At 42.6% G+C, this 17,914-nt stretch overlaps 1 protein-coding gene across 1 annotated transcript in view; it reads right to left on the reverse strand.

Annotated features, from left to right (window-relative positions):
* Positions 1-17,686, reverse strand: part of st6gal1 (ST6 beta-galactosamide alpha-2,6-sialyltranferase 1) — a gene marked incomplete at its 3' end in the record, with an annotated part of 62,310 nt that extends 44,624 nt beyond the window's left edge. Inside the window, exons 1-3 of the mRNA XM_083650873.1 lie at positions 17,480-17,686; positions 8,902-9,282; positions 5,123-5,221 (exon numbers count right to left, since the gene is read on the reverse strand). Coding sequence (XP_083506999.1) covers positions 5,123-5,221; positions 8,902-9,282; positions 17,480-17,671 — 672 coding nt within the window. The 5' untranslated portion in view covers positions 17,672-17,686. The remainder of the gene's footprint in view (positions 1-5,122; positions 5,222-8,901; positions 9,283-17,479) is intronic.
* Positions 17,687-17,914: the final 228 nt, after the last annotated feature.

The raw sequence follows: 17,914 nt of genomic DNA on the forward strand, positions 1-17,914 counted from the left end.
ACCAATTTTCAACCAGCTTTGTATCATTACAAACTCTGTAGTATATGAGAAAACTAAACAGTTTTACAGGCATTCATTTTGACAGTTTGACAGTTATTGAGAGTTGATTTGATATAAGTTGTGGACCAGTGATGTAATTTGTGCATAGTCTGTCTTTGGTCCAACTCTGCTCGGTTAACAGCAGACACCAGCTGATCCAATTTAAAGTCACTCATCGTCTTCATTATTCCAAGGCTAGACTGCACAAGATCTATCCTTCCGTCTCGCCGCTATGTGACAGGTGTCAGGTGTCAGAGGGTACATTATCCCATGCTTTTTGGTTTTGTCCTTTACTTTCTGGATTCTGGGCCAAGATATTTGACTGGTATTCTAAGGCCTACAAAGTAGCCCTTCAGCCAGAGGCAGAACTCGCCATCTTCGGCTGCTCAGAATCCTCGCTGTTCCTCCCTATGGCTGTACAGTAGTCTCTGACACAGGGGACGACTGTCGCCAAGAGACTTATTCTTAAAGAGTGGAAGTCCCCCTCTCCACCTTCCTTCCAGCTGTGGCTGACGGACATGATTTCAGTTATACATATGGAGAGACTCCGGTTTCTGAGGATCAATTCACTTAAGAAATTCTCTGAAGTCTGGGATCCGTTTCTGGCCTATTTGGACGAGGTTAGAGGTGACTGATGACTTGCCTGGCTGATTCTTTATGGACCTCTTGCACGGGATCCCACGCACATTTCTTGCAAACACATTGACACTTTATGTGGCTGGTATCACTATGCATGCTGAAAAGTTGATATATGTATGTTTTTGTTTTTGTTTGAGCCTGTTGTTCTGTTCTGTTTTATTCTGAAAATTGTAAAATAAAAAAAAATAAAAAATAATAATAATCGCCGGTGATTCTCACAGTGCACCTGCAAAATACACAGTGGAGGGCGGTATTACAGCAGCAGACGAACCACTTCCAAACATGAGCCACTCTCCAATTTTGGAATTGGAGAGTGGCGTCTAACGATTCATAAGGTTTGTAAATTATGTTCTGGCGGTATTCAATTTACCGATAGGGCCACATTTAGTTGCCTGATGAATGGAGTTTGGTGTGGCTGCCTCTCCACAGCCGCAATTGTCCTACTGGACCACAATGCATTGCGCTGGCAAGCGCTGCTCACCCGCGCTTACGTCACGCGCCCCAGCCCTATTGCTTATGTGCAGGGTCACGCGCCCCAGCCCTATTGCTTATGTGCAGGGTCACGCGCCCCAGCCCTATTGCTTATTTATATGTGCAGGGTTTCAAAAAGTTAAACATTTTGACTTTTTAAGACCTTTATAAAACCATTATGAATGCAATTTACGACCTATTTCACGTCCATACTGGCAAAAAAAAGTACAAGGGAAGGAAAATCAGGCTTGGATGCTCCCGATGTGAAATATATTAGGGGATGGTTGATTGATTGATTTAATTTATTTGACAAATTAAAACAAATACAATACAATACACCAACAAGCATACTGTATCAAATAATTCATCAGGATATCACAATAAAGTCGTTAAACTTATTCCCATTGCGGTCCTGAGGTCTCGGCTGGGAGGCAAACAGAAAAGGGGATTATGCTATCGGTCCCATTTTACAAGAGAAAACATCAATACAGAACAATCAAGAATAAAAAGAGTTACAAACCAACACAAGTTCAAAAACCAGTCAAAGAATGGTTTTGCACTATATTACTCTAGTTTACTCAGCAGGATTTTTTTAGAAGGCTTTTAAAACTATTCAGAGAATTAGCAGATTTAATTTTGTCATTTTGTTCCACTCATTTGATGCCTGAAAGCAGGTGTTTGCTGCTGGCTTTTTACAGTGGCTTTATGCGAGACTGAAGTTAATGCAACTTTTAAGAAAGTAACTTAAAAGTGAACTTCACAACCCAATTTAAGACCTGGTAAAATCGAATTTAAGACATTTTATATAAATTCAGTCCAATCTAAGACATTTTAAAGCCCCCCTCCAGTGTTGTTGGGTCCTGCCCTGGTCTTAGCCACAATAACCTTGTTTTGGGCTCAAAGTCCTAAAAATAAGCTGTTGGTACAAATGGCTGATGACGTCAGAAATGATAATGGTCTGACGAGTGACATAATAGACAGTGTGTCAGGGTAATGTGTGGTGTGAACCCAAAAGCAGGGTAATGTGTGGTGTGGACCCAAAAGCATTTTGTCAGGGTAATGTGTGGTGTGGACCCAAAAGCATTTTGTCAGGGTAATGTGTGGTGTGTGGACCCAAAAGCAGGACAGCCGACACAGGAGCTGAACTTAAAGTAAAACATGTATTTAACAAGACAAGGGAAAACAAAGGCAAGAGTTCATGACAGAGCAGAACATAGACCTAACAGCAACAATGAACCGACAAGGACTAACTGGAAGACAAGGCACATATGACTACACAAGGAGGTGATTACAAATGACACACAGCTGGGCTAAACAGAACATGACACACAGAACTACAACAATTAGACTGGGAACCAAAACACTCAAATACAAAAACCAGAGCACAAGGCTCAACCATGACACAGTGAATACAGTATTTACAGTAAATACCCTCTGGCGTTAGCTAGCTGTTAGCCGTTAGCTATGTTTGCTAGCTAAGTGTTCACCAGGCGCTGAACAAAACGCTGCGATAATAACTTTTAACCAGTTCGAGTTGCGCTCTTTCCATAAAGTCTATCAGCTTTGATATCTGTTGCCTGGTTTGTTTTGCAATAAGCAATATTTCGCCACTTCTGTTTTTATCACAGACAAAGAGTTTACCTAAGATAAGAGGCGACACTGTTCTGCTTCTTTTACAACAGCGCCTGCAGTCATTATGTTGCAGTGGAACAGAGCGAGTGAGTGGAGTGGCAAGAATTTCCGCTCATCGCTCACAGAGTGGTAAGTTCCGTCCGCTCACAGCCACTCCGCTCCCTATCGCTCTGCGCTCAACCCAGGTTTTAGTCCACTCTGCTTCGTGCTCCGCTCTAGCTCCGCATTGTCAGCTGCCCCCAGGCAGGCAGGCACCAGCAAGCGAGGGAGAAGGAAAAGGCGAGCAAGCAAACAAAGTCGGTGATTGCAGGGGATTTAAAAGTTATTTTCTGATAGTTTGACAAGCACAAATTAACACACCCACACCTCCAAACAGCTCGGCAAAACGCTGTGGGAAGGTGGTGTTTCCAGGTTTTCAACATGTGTGTGTACACAGCAGCCTGTCTGTCTGCAGTGTGCTGTGCTGTGCGAGAGAGAGGGGGAGGTAGAACTGAATCACATAAACAGAAGAGAACTATGCGTCGGATTCGGGCATGCTTTGACATGTGACGGCTCGTGCACATCTACAATGGCAAAATCGCTTTTCCGCTGTGACGCAGCATTTTGGGGGCGTGGAAACCAGCTTCCAGCTTGGAGCTGTAGCCTGTAGAAACGTTTTCAGGTCGAGGTACACAGAAGGGTGGTTGGACGAAATGTGTAGAAAGAGCTGTCATTGGGTAGCTTTAACGAAAGGTCCCGCCCTAGTCCCGCCCCGCGAGCGTGAAGCCGCTCGGAGACAAGCCGCCTCTAGTCTGCGACACCGAAACGCTGGGCGGTTCCAGCGGCAGGGGGCGCGAGGTTGAAATGGACCAATCAGACGCGGAAATAGAGCAAGACAGCCTATCAAGATGCAGTGTCAAAGAGGCTTTCACGCTCTGCATGCCACCGAGCGTTTCATGGTGTGCAAGAGCCGTGAGTGAAACTGGAGCGGACGGAGCGGGTGATCTGGCGCCGCTCCAACTTTCATTACGGTACCAATCTGGTACCACTCACCACTCAAGCCAAAATTCCCCCGCTCCGCTCATGTCCTCTGCAGTGGAACAAACTATTCAGCTTTGGTTCTTCTCAATGTAAGCTCTTTGGCACAAATGGTGATGTGCGTTGATAGAGTGCGTGAGCATGTCATTGGGCGGCTTTAGCTCAGGAGGTAGAGCGGGTCGGCCAATGACGCAAGGGTTGGCGGTTCGATCCCCGCTCCCTCCCAGCTGCTGTCGTTGTGTCCTTGGGCAAGACACTTAACCCTCCTTGCTCCCGATGGTGTGTAGGCACCCTGCGTGGCAGCCTGCCGCCATCGGTGTATGAATGGGTGAATGTAGACTACCTACTGATTGTAAAGCGCTTTGGATAAAAGCGCTATATAAATGCAGGCCATTTACCATGTACATTTTCATAGAACATCAACGTGAAACAGGTAGGAAAAACTGACTGGAGGGGAGCTTTAAGGCCTAAAATTCAGATGATTGGATTTTAGACTTTTTAATACCCCGCAGAAAGGGTATGTATGAAAGGGTATGTATGAAAGGGTATGTAAGAAAGGGGTATGTATGAAAGGGTATGTATGAAAGGGTATGTATGTGTTAGGGTTAGGGTTAGGGTTAGACAGAAAGGGTATGTATGAAAGGGTATGTATGTGGGTGCCAAGAAGTTTGAACGAGTGATGGTTATGGCTTAACCGCAGATGACTATGGGGGTCTTGAGGTGTTGCTGGCGTCTGAAGTTGATGATGAGTTCTTGGGTTTTTGATGAGTTGAGTTATCGAGAGCCAAAGTCACACCCACTTCCGGGTTAGGCATACGAACCAAGGGATTTCATCCACCATTTATTTTTCCATAGACATTTTATAAAAATAATAATAGTATTAAAATAGGTTAACTTGTTCAAACCAAGCGATTCAGCTATATTCTCACTACTGTACTATTGGAGTGCTGTCTGTTTGTCTGGAGTTGCAAGGTGCACCATTGGTCCGATCGCCTCCAAAATTTGCCAAAACCACTGAAAGAAAAAGAAAAAAATGGGGGGGGAATTATTTTTCCGGGGGGGGGGGGGCACTACAGCGATATTTTACGTTTTTAGGCCTTCACACTCATACAGCCATTGTGACATAATTTCCCTGCTTCCCACTGATGATGTCACCGATAATGTCATTGATGATGCTTGAGTAAATATAGGTGAATCCCCTGGTTTGACCTATTTTTATAAGCATTTAAAATGTCTATGGGAAATAAGATGGCGGATGAAATCGCTAGGTGCGGATGCCTAAAGGGGAAATGGGTGTGACTTTGGCTCTCAATTGTCTGTGTACCTTCTGCTTCAGCTGGCAGAGGAGCTGAGGACCGCTCAGTTTGGGCCTGCGGGACCCCTCCCAGTCACCGGAGGGCTCCACCCCGTACTTGTTCATCGCCTGCATGGGGGGAGCGGAGGACGGCGAGAAGAGAGAGGGAGAGAAAACAGAGAGAAATAAGAAAATAAATGCTTCCTGTTCTTCCCCAGCCTAATTTAAAGGTAAATAAATCACACTCCACCAGGAAAGGAGAATCAGCAGAAATCACCCTGTTGTGAGCACTTACTCAGCACCCCAGGTCATCTTCCCCGTGCCTGGGACAATCTTGTCTCACCCCCCCTGTCTGTACAGGGAAGAGCTCAGACTCCTATGGTCACCCGAGCAGTCATCCCAACGTGGAACTGGCGGAGCATGGTAACACATTTGTTGGGACAGCCAAATCTGAGGAGGATGTTCCATAAGAGCGCTCTCTGCACAGTGTTGAATGCTTTGGAGAGGTCGACAAAAGCCATAAACAGGTCCTGATGTTGCTCCCGACACTTTTCCTGAAGCTGCCGGGCTGTGAATATCATGTCGATCGTGCTCCTGTTCTTCCTGAATCCACATTGAGATTCAGGCAGCATTGACTCTGTGATGTTGTTGATGAGTCTCTGAAGCATCACTTTAGCCAGGACTTTGCCAGCAACAGAGAAGAGTGATATGACCCTACTATTGCCACAGGTGGCCTTGTCACCCTTGTTCTTATAGATGACAATGATGTTTGCATCTCTCCATTGCTGTGGGATGTTCTCATCAGTCCAAGCCTTGGTGATATGCTGGTAGTTCAGCAGGGATATCGTCAGCGCCAGGGGACTTGTTGTTCTTAAGGGAGCGGACAGCTGATAGAACCTCCTTGAAGGTTGGTGGTAAACTGAGGTCGTGGATGGGAGGAAGTTGAGGCAGTATTATCAATAAATTGTAATATGTTATATAATGTAATATATGTAATATGTTGTAATATATGTTCTTCCTTGGCCCATGCCACCCACCTGCCACCATTTTTCAGGAAAATTGGCACAGTAGTTTTTCCGTAATCCTGCTAACAGACAAATGACACCGGAAATTTCTGAGGCAGCTTTCTCGCGCGTCATGGCATTATAAAACAGGTGGGTAAATAAACTTCAGTTGCCCATATCCAAGACTAGATATGAGACAAAAACAACTGAAACTGAATTATATCCCTATAACATTTGATTAATTATCATCGTCGTCAACAACATCATTGTTGTTGTTGTTTATTTCATTGTGTGATCTTTGTTGTTGTTTATTTTGTGTACTGGTGTGGACAACTTATTTGTTGTACTGGTGTGTTCTATATAGAACCTTTTGAGGGTTCCAAATACAATCTATCTACAGTTTGTACCAAGCTATAGAACCACTTCTTCTAAGAGTGGGGTACAAAATGATCCTACTATAATTACGTAAGTAATCAACAATCAATATTTAATTCATGTATTGAAAGTTTTGAGTTGAACTATGTTTTGCAGCTTTTACAGGGTTCATACAGAGAATATTATTTCAGATTCAAAGACTTTACAATGACTTTTTCCAGCACTATTTTTCTGTTCATAAGGGACTTTGCACAAAAGCAAGAAACCATTCCCTCATCCTTACTGCATTTCATATCACAGGTTCACATGTTTAGTTGTCTTTCCCAGAATACAGAGAGAGAGAGAGAGAGAGAGCGACAGCTGTGCGTATTGCTTTATAGGACCTAGGGTTCAAGTCGCACCTTAAAGTGATAATACGGAAGATTTTCATGTAAATAAATATACAGTATATATAGCCCATTGATGAAACCCCTTGCATCTCTCTGTATTGCAACATTTATGAACTTGTGTTTGTGGCGACACTTTCCCCGCCCTCAAACTAAAAAAAACAAAAAGATATTACAAGCGGCGCACAGTTCTTGATGTGTTTCGCCTCACCCAGCAGAATTGTCCGGCAGGAAGGGGGTAGGCGGAGTAGGAACAAGATTGACTACCAGCGTTGCCAGATGCAGATGATGGGTTCATGTCCACAGACTGCCAGAACGCACACAAAACAGCACAAGGGAAACGACCCAATCTGGCAACACTGTCAACGTCCTACCAGACTAATATACAAGAGAGAGTGGCTGACTCACGTAGCCTCATGTAGCGTAGCGGGCTATAGCCAGGAAAGGCTCTCATGCTACGTTTTAATGCATAAAATAAAGCTGATAATATACAAGTTGATTCTTTAAACATCTTATCCTTTCAAAAGTACATCACAAAGTGTCCATTCTGCTGCAACCCAACAGCGCAAAAACCTAATCCATTGGAGTGAATGAGTTGTCACAACTCTTCTATTATATAGCTCTGCTAACTACCGCAGACCAACTTCTTCTTCTTTTGAGATGTGTGTGCGGTTGGCGTCCAAGCATTACATTACCGCCCCCACTGGCCAACTTGAATGTATTAATAATAATAAGAAAAAACCCTTCACGTCACATATGCGCCACTGTGTGGATCATATCTGCAATTATTGCTCATGGCTATAGGTGTTGTCAGAGACAAGAAAACTGAAATCTTCCGTATTATCACTTTAACTTGATCAGAGAGAAATATTAATGTTTTGTTTATGAAATTACACCAAGTGATTCACTCCAGTTATAAAACGCTATTAGCGTCTATTTCACGCACACATCTTTAACCAAGCAGCGTTCAGATCAAAAACTGCGCTCAGGTCACCAAATGCGCATCGCTGGCACTGCATTCAAACTGGATCATTTCATTTACTTCTTGTGTGTTTGCAGTCAGACACAGACCCCTACCTGCATTTTCACTTGGGTGTTAATTTCGGACCATATTTTTATGTTATTTATTTATTTATTTATTCATTTATTTATTCATTATTTTTTTGTATGTACCCGAGGACTCATTCATAATTTAATGAGAGTACTCAAATGTTAAAATCTATCTACCTTATTTTTGAATGCCCCGCTGTAAAATAATTATGCGTGCAAGGTCGGGTCTAGAACGTGAAAGGATTGTTGCAGCTTGCACATTTCCTCGTTAAAACTGGAACTTTTCCACGCTGGAAAAAAAAAAGTTGCTTGTCACAATAAATAACACTCGTTTGACGACTTATTTGAGGGAATGTAATAATCATAGACTGTACATATATAATAATTGTATCTCTCACATCCGCTATTTCTGTTGCTCTTTGAACAACTCGGGGATATTTATCGACAAGATTTTTGCCAAGCTGGACCTGATTTACTCCGTTCACCTGCAGCTTTGAAACATCGTTTACAGACGGGTGTCAGCAACGTAACGGGGGAGGGGCCTGAGAGGGGGGAGGGGGCTGGGAGGATTACACCGGAAGAAGCGACCATATTTCACGTAAGGCATCATGGCAGCTAGAAATAAGGTGGATATATAAAAGGGGCAAGTGTGCAATCTCTGTCCCACTGTCTGTTCTCAGTTTCAATGTTTGTCCCACTGATGATGTCATAGTGATGTCATCAGAGCAAAATCATCTTATGACATCACTGATGATGTCATAGGCACTGATGATGTCATAGGCATTGTGACATCATTAGTGATGTCATAATCATCTTATATAAGCGAGTGACATCACTGAGCAGGCGAGAGGCCGCGCTGCATGGCGGGCGAGCCCGTGCAGCGGGCGAGCAAGATGCCTAGTTACTTAAAATGCCCACCTCTACTAATGATATGTTTCCAGCATGAAATCAGTGGGAATTGAACCCTGGCCCTGAGAGTGCCTTGCTTCCTCACCTGATAGTTCTCCACCACCTTCCTCAGCCTGCTCCCCAGCATGCTACTGGACATTTCATCATCCCACACTTCTCCCAGCTTGCCGTGAGGCCCGAAGAAAAGGTCCGATCCGCTCAGCTCACCGCGGCGCCGACCCGCGAATAGGGTCTCCAACGCCCGCGTGAAGGGGCGGGGCAGCAGCCAGCCCAAAAACCCTGTGGGCTCATGCTCCCGTGTCCTCCGCCTGGAGTGTGGGTCCCGGACCTCCGGTCGCTCCCGCGCCTCCTGGGCGGTGCGGTTGGGAGAGGAGAGGACGGGGATTGGACGGTGAGGGTTGCCGGGGACGACGCCCGGAAGCTTTTGAGGGTTGATGTACATGGGCTTGGCCCCACCCCTCAGCACCTGTGGGCAGAGATGGCAAAAGTACACACATTCTTTATTTAAGTAGAAGTACAGTTACCTGTACTGTAACTTGTGTAAAATACTCCAGTAAAAGTAGAAGTACTGATTCAACTTACTCAAGTAAAAGTAAAACAGTACGGGCTCCGAAATGTAACAAAGTATAAAAGTAAAAAGCAGTGGCGGGTTTAGACCCTTTTTAAGGGTGCTTGAGCACCCCTAAATTTCATCTCAGCACCCCTAAAAAATATTAGACATCTAGACGAATCCGTAGGTACCAGCCATGTTATGCTAGCTCGCTGGGAAATGGGTGTAACATAGCCGGGGTGGGGGGGTGGGGGGCATCGGTGCTCTCCATCATTGGTCGAGGGATGCCGGTAGGTCAGAATATCTTAGGCTAGGCTATAGATTAGCTATAGCCTAACTGTAGGCTGTAGATTGGCTAGACCAGAGGATTCCAAAGTCTGAGACCATGGGCCTCCTCTCAGAAATAGCATGGAAAAAGCTCCATGAAAAAGCAGCCTTCACTCTTATTCAAATTATTAAATTACCTACAACTGAAATAACTAAGATAAATCACTCACTGAACCTCCCCTCAAACTGTTGGATACCTCTGAGCTGGACCTCTTGATTGTTATAGTGTTCAGGCTAAACTTAGATTAGAGTAGAGTAGGACAGGGCAGATTAGGCTGTAGATTAGCTAGATTCCTTGTGTGCTAGTTAGTTCTGGTTAATGGCTAGAGTTAGATTGTCTGAGCTGCTGCTCGTTTGGCCTGGCCGCTTTGCTGCCGGTTTCAGTGTGCCGCTGCTACCTCGAGCGCTGCAGCGGGATGGCCAGGTGGATTGAGTAGCTGCTGTATGCCCTAGGGCTGGACTATGGGCTGATATATGTGCCACCTCAAATTGAATTTGAATTGCTCAACTTGAATTCGAAATTTTTCATTTTGAATTTGAATTGCTCTTTTTGAATTCGAAATTTTTCATTTTGAAATTGAATTGCTCTATTTGAATTCGAATTTTTTTATTTTGAAATTGAATTGCTCTATTTGAATTTGAATTGCTCTATTTGAATTAGAATTTTTTCATTTTGAAATTGAATTGCTTTTATATTTTGAAATTTTTATTTTTTAATGTGAGTTGAAAAACTGAATCTGAATAGCATAATTTTAAACTGAATTTATTTGCTTTGAAATTATTCAGTTTCCACATTCCTATTTCAAAATTCAATTCAAAATTTTCAGAATCTTGTGTTCAAAAATTTCAACATGTGTGTGCGCCATCCGGGTCCTTCAAGGAGGAAGAGGAGGAAGGAGGAAGAGCAATCGAGCGCTGATTGACCTAACTCCTTTTTGGCCGAGGCACCACACACCCACTCCCGCTAGAACTATTTGGTCTTGTTGTATTCAGGTTCGCTACAATCATAGAAGACCACTTTGAGTTGAACAAGGATGTTTATACAGTATATATCATTGAACAGTACATGACAGCGAATCTCGTGAACCCGGAACTGATCCTCCCCCGACCCCGTGACATCATCAACAGGTCAACATCATGTACTGAGATTACACCTTACACCACAGGTCTTTGCTCCCACGGATGTATTAAATTAGCCGCCCGCCAGTCTTTCCATTGTCTGCTCATCATCATGGACGAGAGGACACCAACCACGGTAAATACCAACTGGTTACCATGTATTTTCACCGGCATAACGTAACGTAGCTACACCAGCTGAGCTTGTTTCTGTGGCGCTTAGCCTAGTTGGCTAGCTAGCCAACTAGCTAGGCTAACTGCCACAGAAACAAGCTACGGATTGATGTGTGATTTCCAGGTAAGAATAAACGCACAATGTTGAGCATTTACATTACATGTTATTCACAGGTATATGCCACACTATATATTATCTCAGAAACTAGCGTAATTGTGTTTGGTAAGATAAAGACATTTGATAAATGAATGAATTTTCCTTGTAGGCTGTAGCTAGAACAGTATGTTGCTATAGCTAGCGAGGTGGAGGTAACGTTAACGTTAGCTAGATTAGGCTACGGTAGCATTATCGATCTAATGAATTCTAGCCGTAAACATTTCAGAAGCTAGGTTAGCAACGCTGGCCACACATGTAACATACAGTAACTACTATGTTTTCTCTTATTAGAGATTCCAAGAAGAGAGAACATTGCCTCTGGCGATGACTAAAGGCCCAATTATACTCCATTTTCATCCGTAAATAAGGGCGTCCGTTTCAAACGGTGTAATCGTCACTGCCCACATACTTCCATGCGTCTTTCACGTTGGTATCATGTTAAGCAATACATCCACCAGTGGGCAGTAGAGAGTCAAATGTATGCGTGTGTGTGTAGTTTTCCTCCGTTTCATGCGTATCCGTAAGCTTTCAGATGACGGACAGAAAACGGACGAAATGAACGCAGAGTACGGACAGAAGGCTCTGTCCGTCTCCGTCTTTAGCGTTGAGTATAATTGGGCCTTAACTGTGACGGTGGGATGGGGAACAGGACAACTGCTAGCTGTGTCTATCACGGACCCAAACCTGCAGACTGCAGCAGATACCCGCAGATTTGGAGAGATGTTCTGCAACCACCATACTCTTGTGTCTCCATGCTACTACACATCATTTTGCTCCTTGTATGGGATGAAGACCCGTCGTTGACGTTGGGGAAGACAGCTTTTATGTTGTAGCCACTTTGAGTCCAGTTTTTGTTGATGTGAGTAATGTTCAGATAGAGGGATGCTATTTACTATCTAGCTGCTGTCACTATGCATTATCAAATACCTACATAAATCAAATCCAGTCAAGAACATAGGGTCTGCATGGGAAAATATGTAATTTAAAAATGGAAAGCATGTAGGAACCCTGCCAATCATCTTGCATATTGATATTTGTGGCTGTGAAGAACAGTCTTAATCTATACAGTGATATGCAGGCTATCATTAAATTTTATAAAACATGTACAGTACTTGTTAGTAGTTTCATGTTTGGTTTTACCTGTAATAAATAAGGACATTTATATATGTGCCTTTTATTTACCATCACAGCATAAATGACAATGCATAACCCCTCCTAATGTGATGTCAGAAAATCTAAGTAATTATGCATGACATTACATTTCAGGGCATAGAATATTTTTTTATTCCAAAATAACAGATGTGGGACACAATCAATTAACTATTCATACTGTTTGCAACAGTAACATTTACAGTGCTGAATAATGGAGTTGCATGAATATGAGTGTGCACTGATGATGTGGCCTGCAAAGATGGGTTAGTGTTAGTGACCGGCAGCATTTAATTTAGAAATGTTATAGTGGAACCTACATAGAAAGAAGTTTTACCTGGGCACTTCACAGACTGCCTGGAGTAAAGACATATGGAGCACTCTTTTCTGTCTGCACGTTTATTAATAGGGGCTGAGTGACATTTTGACAGGTAATCTTCTTCTAGTCTTCTTCAGAGTAAAAAATACTTCAATGTTAGACTTTTTTAAATGTTAGTTGTACAAAATCCCCCCACCAGTTCAGCCCCACCTAACCAGCCACACCTGGGGCCCTGATTGAGCTGCACATGGGCTCAATAAAGGGTGGTTGATTGGGTGAAGCTCAGTAGGCCATGTATGCTGTTGAGAGGAGGCTGCTCTGCTCTGTTCTTCCCAATTGATTGTCCATGTGCAGATGCATCGTTTGAAGTGTTAGTTTATTATAGTTAGTTCCTTTGAATATTGATTGAGTATTTGATTTGAATTAGATTTATTATATTACTTTACAGTTTAATTTGTTTTCCCTTGTTTGATCAAATCCTTTGTTAATACCTTGTTTGTCTTTTAGGCCAAATCATCTGTCCACATGATTTTCCATCATTAATCAAGGGATTTGGTTTGTAAATAAAAACCCTGGCATTAGTTCCTCTGAATCCTCCTCATTCCACCTGGATGTCTCACTTGCTGAGGCTACACCTGTAACCTCCACCTTTACAGTTTAACACAGTGTTAGTGTCAGAGGTATGCACCTTGCTGCTACAAACTGAACATTTTCTAGTTGGAAAAAATAAGATTACTATATACTATAATTAATTGGGCTATATTTCATATGCTACATTTCAAAAGACAATCTGTGACGACATGTTTCCTGTCACACCTAGCCCTCATTCGCAGCTTGACAGAAAACGTTGTTCAGGCTCTGGAGATCTGGGATGTACTGGTAGTCCTTTATCAATGCTCTCCAAAACACATCCTACAGGAGAACATAAAACTGTTATTCTTTGCAATTCTTTTAAAAATCAATGCTAAAACATTTTAGGTTAAAATATTGACACGAGTAACTGGTGAGCTGCAGATGATGTAAACGTTTGTAATAAATGTTATCTCTTCTACTTCAACCTCTGTCTAGTCTGGTCAATTATAGGACAAGATACACTTAGCCTACTGTAACACAGTCTTGGGGTTTGTCTTCCTTGTCTAGAATGGACACAAGGCCACTACTGCAACAGCAGCCTTATGTGCAGGGTGAGAATCTAGCACTGCAGCTAAATGCTGGTGAAATACTAAAGTGGCTGGCAAAATAATTAATTTCCCACTCTGGTAACGTCCAACATGGTGTTAGCTGTAGCCTAACACCAGCAAAGAGACAACTTGTGTGATGACAATTCATTTAACACTAGCCGGTTGCCAATATTGACTGCATCAAAGATGTAGCAAAGTAGTATTACTATTACTATTAAAACGATTATGAATTATATTCGCTAAACATTATCTCAACAGACTTACCAGCGGCTTCGTTCTGTGATGCGTTTGTTATGGTTTGTTCACACTTCCTATACGTCCTGTTTGCGGGAATATCATTGGCTGATTCAAGTCATGTGACGCTAAAACGAGCATTTGATTGGTTTTTGCGATAGCACTGCCATAACGTTTCCCTGATCTAATAAGTTACGTTTTCATTAAACTGCGTTCGATTTGAGGCTGCCAACAAACGGAATCGTGTTCAGAAGAATTTTATTTAGTTCATATGAAAAAAGCATCTAACCTCAAAATGGGGATCGATCATCTCAAAAACGAAAGCAGATAGCAGCCTTCGGCCCCTCACCTAAAAAGGAGTTCGGTCAATCTGCGCTCGATTGCTCTTCCTCCTTCCTCCTCTTCCTCCTTGAAGGACCCGGATGGCGCACACACATGTTGAAATTTTTGAACACAAGATTCTGAAAATTTTGAATTGAATTTTGAAATAGGAATGTGGAAACTGAATAATTTCAAAGCAAATAAATTCAGTTTAAAATTATGCTATTCAGATTCAGTTTTTCAACTCACATTAAAAAATAAAAATTTCAAAATATAAAAGCAATTCAATTTCAAAATGAAAAAATTCGAATTCAAATAGAGCAATTCAAATTCAAATAGAGCAATTAAATTTCAAAATAAAAAAATTCGAAATCAAATAGAGCAATTCAATTTCAAAATGAAAAATTTCGAATTCAAAAAGAGCAATTCAAATTCAAAATGAAAAATTTCGAATTCAAGTTGAGCAATTCGAATTCAATTTGAGGTGGCACATATATCAGCCCATACTGGACGATAAATGTACATTTGTTTCTTGTCTATTCAGTGGCTCATTTCACCTGGTAAGTATAATACATAAATTGATCACTAAATGTTTCTGTTCCTTGTGACTATTCATGACCGTATCGCCCAGCCCCAGTATATCCTATCTGTTCTGCTCTCTCTCCTCTTCCCACTTCCCCTGCTCTCTCCCCACCTCCTCCCTTCCCCTGCTCTCTCCCCACCTCCTCCCTTTCCCTGCTCTCTCCCCACCTCCTCCCTTTCCCTGCTCTCTCCCCACCTCCTCCCTTCCCCTGCTCTTTCCCCACCTCCTCCCTTTCCCTGCTCTCTCCCCACCTCCTCCCTTCCCCTGCTCTCTCCCCACCTCCTCCCTTTCCCTGCTCTCTCCCCACCTCCTCCCTTTCCCTGCTCTCTCCCCACCTCCTCCCTTTCCCTGCTCTCTCCCACATTCCCTCCCCCTTTCTCGCCTTCTCTCTATCTCTCTCTATCATATGATTGTTCAATCATGTTGTGATTATTAGTGGCCGGGCCAGCGAAGCGGCAGGGCCACTTATTGTATTGGCCATTATTAGGGGTTCAAGCCCCGAAGACTATACTTTGATGAATGATTAGTGTGATATGTGTGAGGTATGTGGAGGGTTAAATCTCTCACAATATGCTTTATCCACAAAAAAGTGTCCATAATGTGTGAAAGCTGGGAGAGCATCAACATGGCGGAAAACCTTGTGGGCGGAAATGGGAGTGGCCTACTGCATATGTAAGGGATAATGTATAGTGAGCCGGTGATTACTGGGGAAATAATGACCGACAGGTGAATGATTGAGCCCGACGCGTAGCGGAGGGCTTAATGATTCACCTGAAGGTCATTATTTCCCCAGTAATCACCGGCTCACTATACATTATCCCGCTTAGAACACGGCCTACAACTAAATCATTCAATAATCTGACAAAAATAATTATTCAAATAGATTTTTTAATAGCGTTTTCAACGACAAAGCGGTTTCATTCGTAATTGGCACACAAGACACCACAGCTGCAACTGGTTGGCCTAATTAGTTATGTTTCTCTGTCTGCTGACAAAAGGCTCTTATCAACTGATTAATCCAGGTGTGCCTAATCATTGTCGTGAGTGTTGACACAGCTGGATTAATCAGTATAACCAGCAGCAGAGCAGCGGTCGGTTGTCGAGAAATAATGACCGGTGAATCTTGTTGATTGACCAATCAGAATCGAGTATTCAAGAGAGCCGTGTTCTAAGGATAGATATTTACTTGGCCCAAGTAAATGCAAATATGAATGTAGTTGAACTACCAGCAATGTGTTAAACGTAGTTAAATTACTAGTTTAGTTACATGTAGTTCACAACGCTCCAACACTGCATTTCTGTGTACAGATATCGAGCTAAAGGCCTATTTTCACATTATTTCAACACGTTTTCGTTGAAATACACTCACATCCAAGTAGGCTACTGAAGCGTTAACGTTGGAGGTTAACCATTAACCTACCATGTAACGATCTTCCTCTTCTACTCTCAATAAGAAAAAGACAGAAGGTTTAGCTGATAAATACTGATATGCAGTCAGTTTGACTGCTGTTCTTACTGTCATTGGCTGAGTTTCCCAACAAAGAAGCTTCTTAAGGAGTTAAGAAGCTTCTTAACTCCTTAAGAAGGAGTTAAGAAGGCTCCTTCTTCTTAAGAAGGAGTTAAGAAGGCTCCAAAGAAGTGTTTCCCAAACGCCTTCTTAATAGCCTTCTTAGCCCCTATAAGAAGAGTGTAAGAAAGCTGTAAGAAGGCTCTTAAGAAGGGTTCTGTGAAAGGTGCTATATAAATCCACAACATTCTTATTATAAAAGGAATCCATTCTGATTAGAGGAATATAGCCTACGGTAAAACATTTAAAACACAAGTAACCATATTACGTAGAGGAGAGATTTTCAAGTGTTCCCCAATTTTAAACACTAAAAGGTGCATGAAAGAAAGGAAAAAGGGAAAAACACAACAGTGGACACTATATTATTATGTCGTTTTGCCTGACACGGCTGAATCTGCGAGTGTTTCGTTGTTAAGAAGGTGTTAAGAATGCCCCAGACCCTTCTTACAAAACCTTCTTAACGAAAGATCATCTTAGGCTAAGAAGCAATCGGGAGCTTCTTTGACCCTTCTTAAGGAGTTAAGAAGCTTCTTAACTCCTTAAGAAGCTTTTGGGAAACGCAGCCATTGTAACTCACATACTACAATATATTCACATTTACTAATTACAGCATACATATTCTAATTCATTGAAATCTATGTATGTAAATCTATTTATGTTAATCTATTCTAATTCTAACTTTAAACTCAGAATGCTGAATTTATTCTCAGAATTCTAACTTTATTCTCAAAAACATATTTCACGTGGCCTTAATTTTCCATAGTTTTAAATTGTGTGGTGGTGGTGTAATAATAATAATAATAGTGATAATAATAATAATCATAACAACAACAACAACACCAACAACATTATTAATAATAATAATAATAATAATAATAATAATAATAATAATAATAATGGGGGGGGGGGTCAGGAGTCAGTTTGGGAACCACTGGTGAATTAAAACGAATAAACAGATGGTCCCAAAAAACACAACATCACAGACCTTGATGACGGAGTGCGCTCGGGGCTGGGCCCGGGTCCGCGCACGGACACCAAAGATGGCATCGGTGACGGGGACGCTGTTCTCGGCACAGAGGGCGTAGAGCAGAGCCATGGACACGCAAAAGAACGCCATGCAGAGCGCACCGCGCCGCGCCCGCCGACGCAGGCGCCACAGCCCGCTCACACGGTCCATCGCCGCCCCGGGGATCTGGAGGACACACACATACACACAGGCTCAGAGATCATCAGCTGCTCTCTGAAGGCTTTGGAGAATTTATGTCAGGTATACAACGAGGTGTCCATTATCAGAAATTATTGGACGATGTGGAGGCGTGAACCACCGAGGACGGTTGCTTCCGCAAAGTTTATTCATTTTTGATAATGGACACCTCAAAGTGCACTAACCCACTTATACCATGGTCACTTGCCAAAGAAA

This window comes from Poromitra crassiceps, assembly GCF_964638095.1.
Source record: "Poromitra crassiceps genome assembly, chromosome: 1".
Lineage (NCBI taxonomy): Eukaryota > Metazoa > Chordata > Actinopteri > Beryciformes > Melamphaidae > Poromitra > Poromitra crassiceps.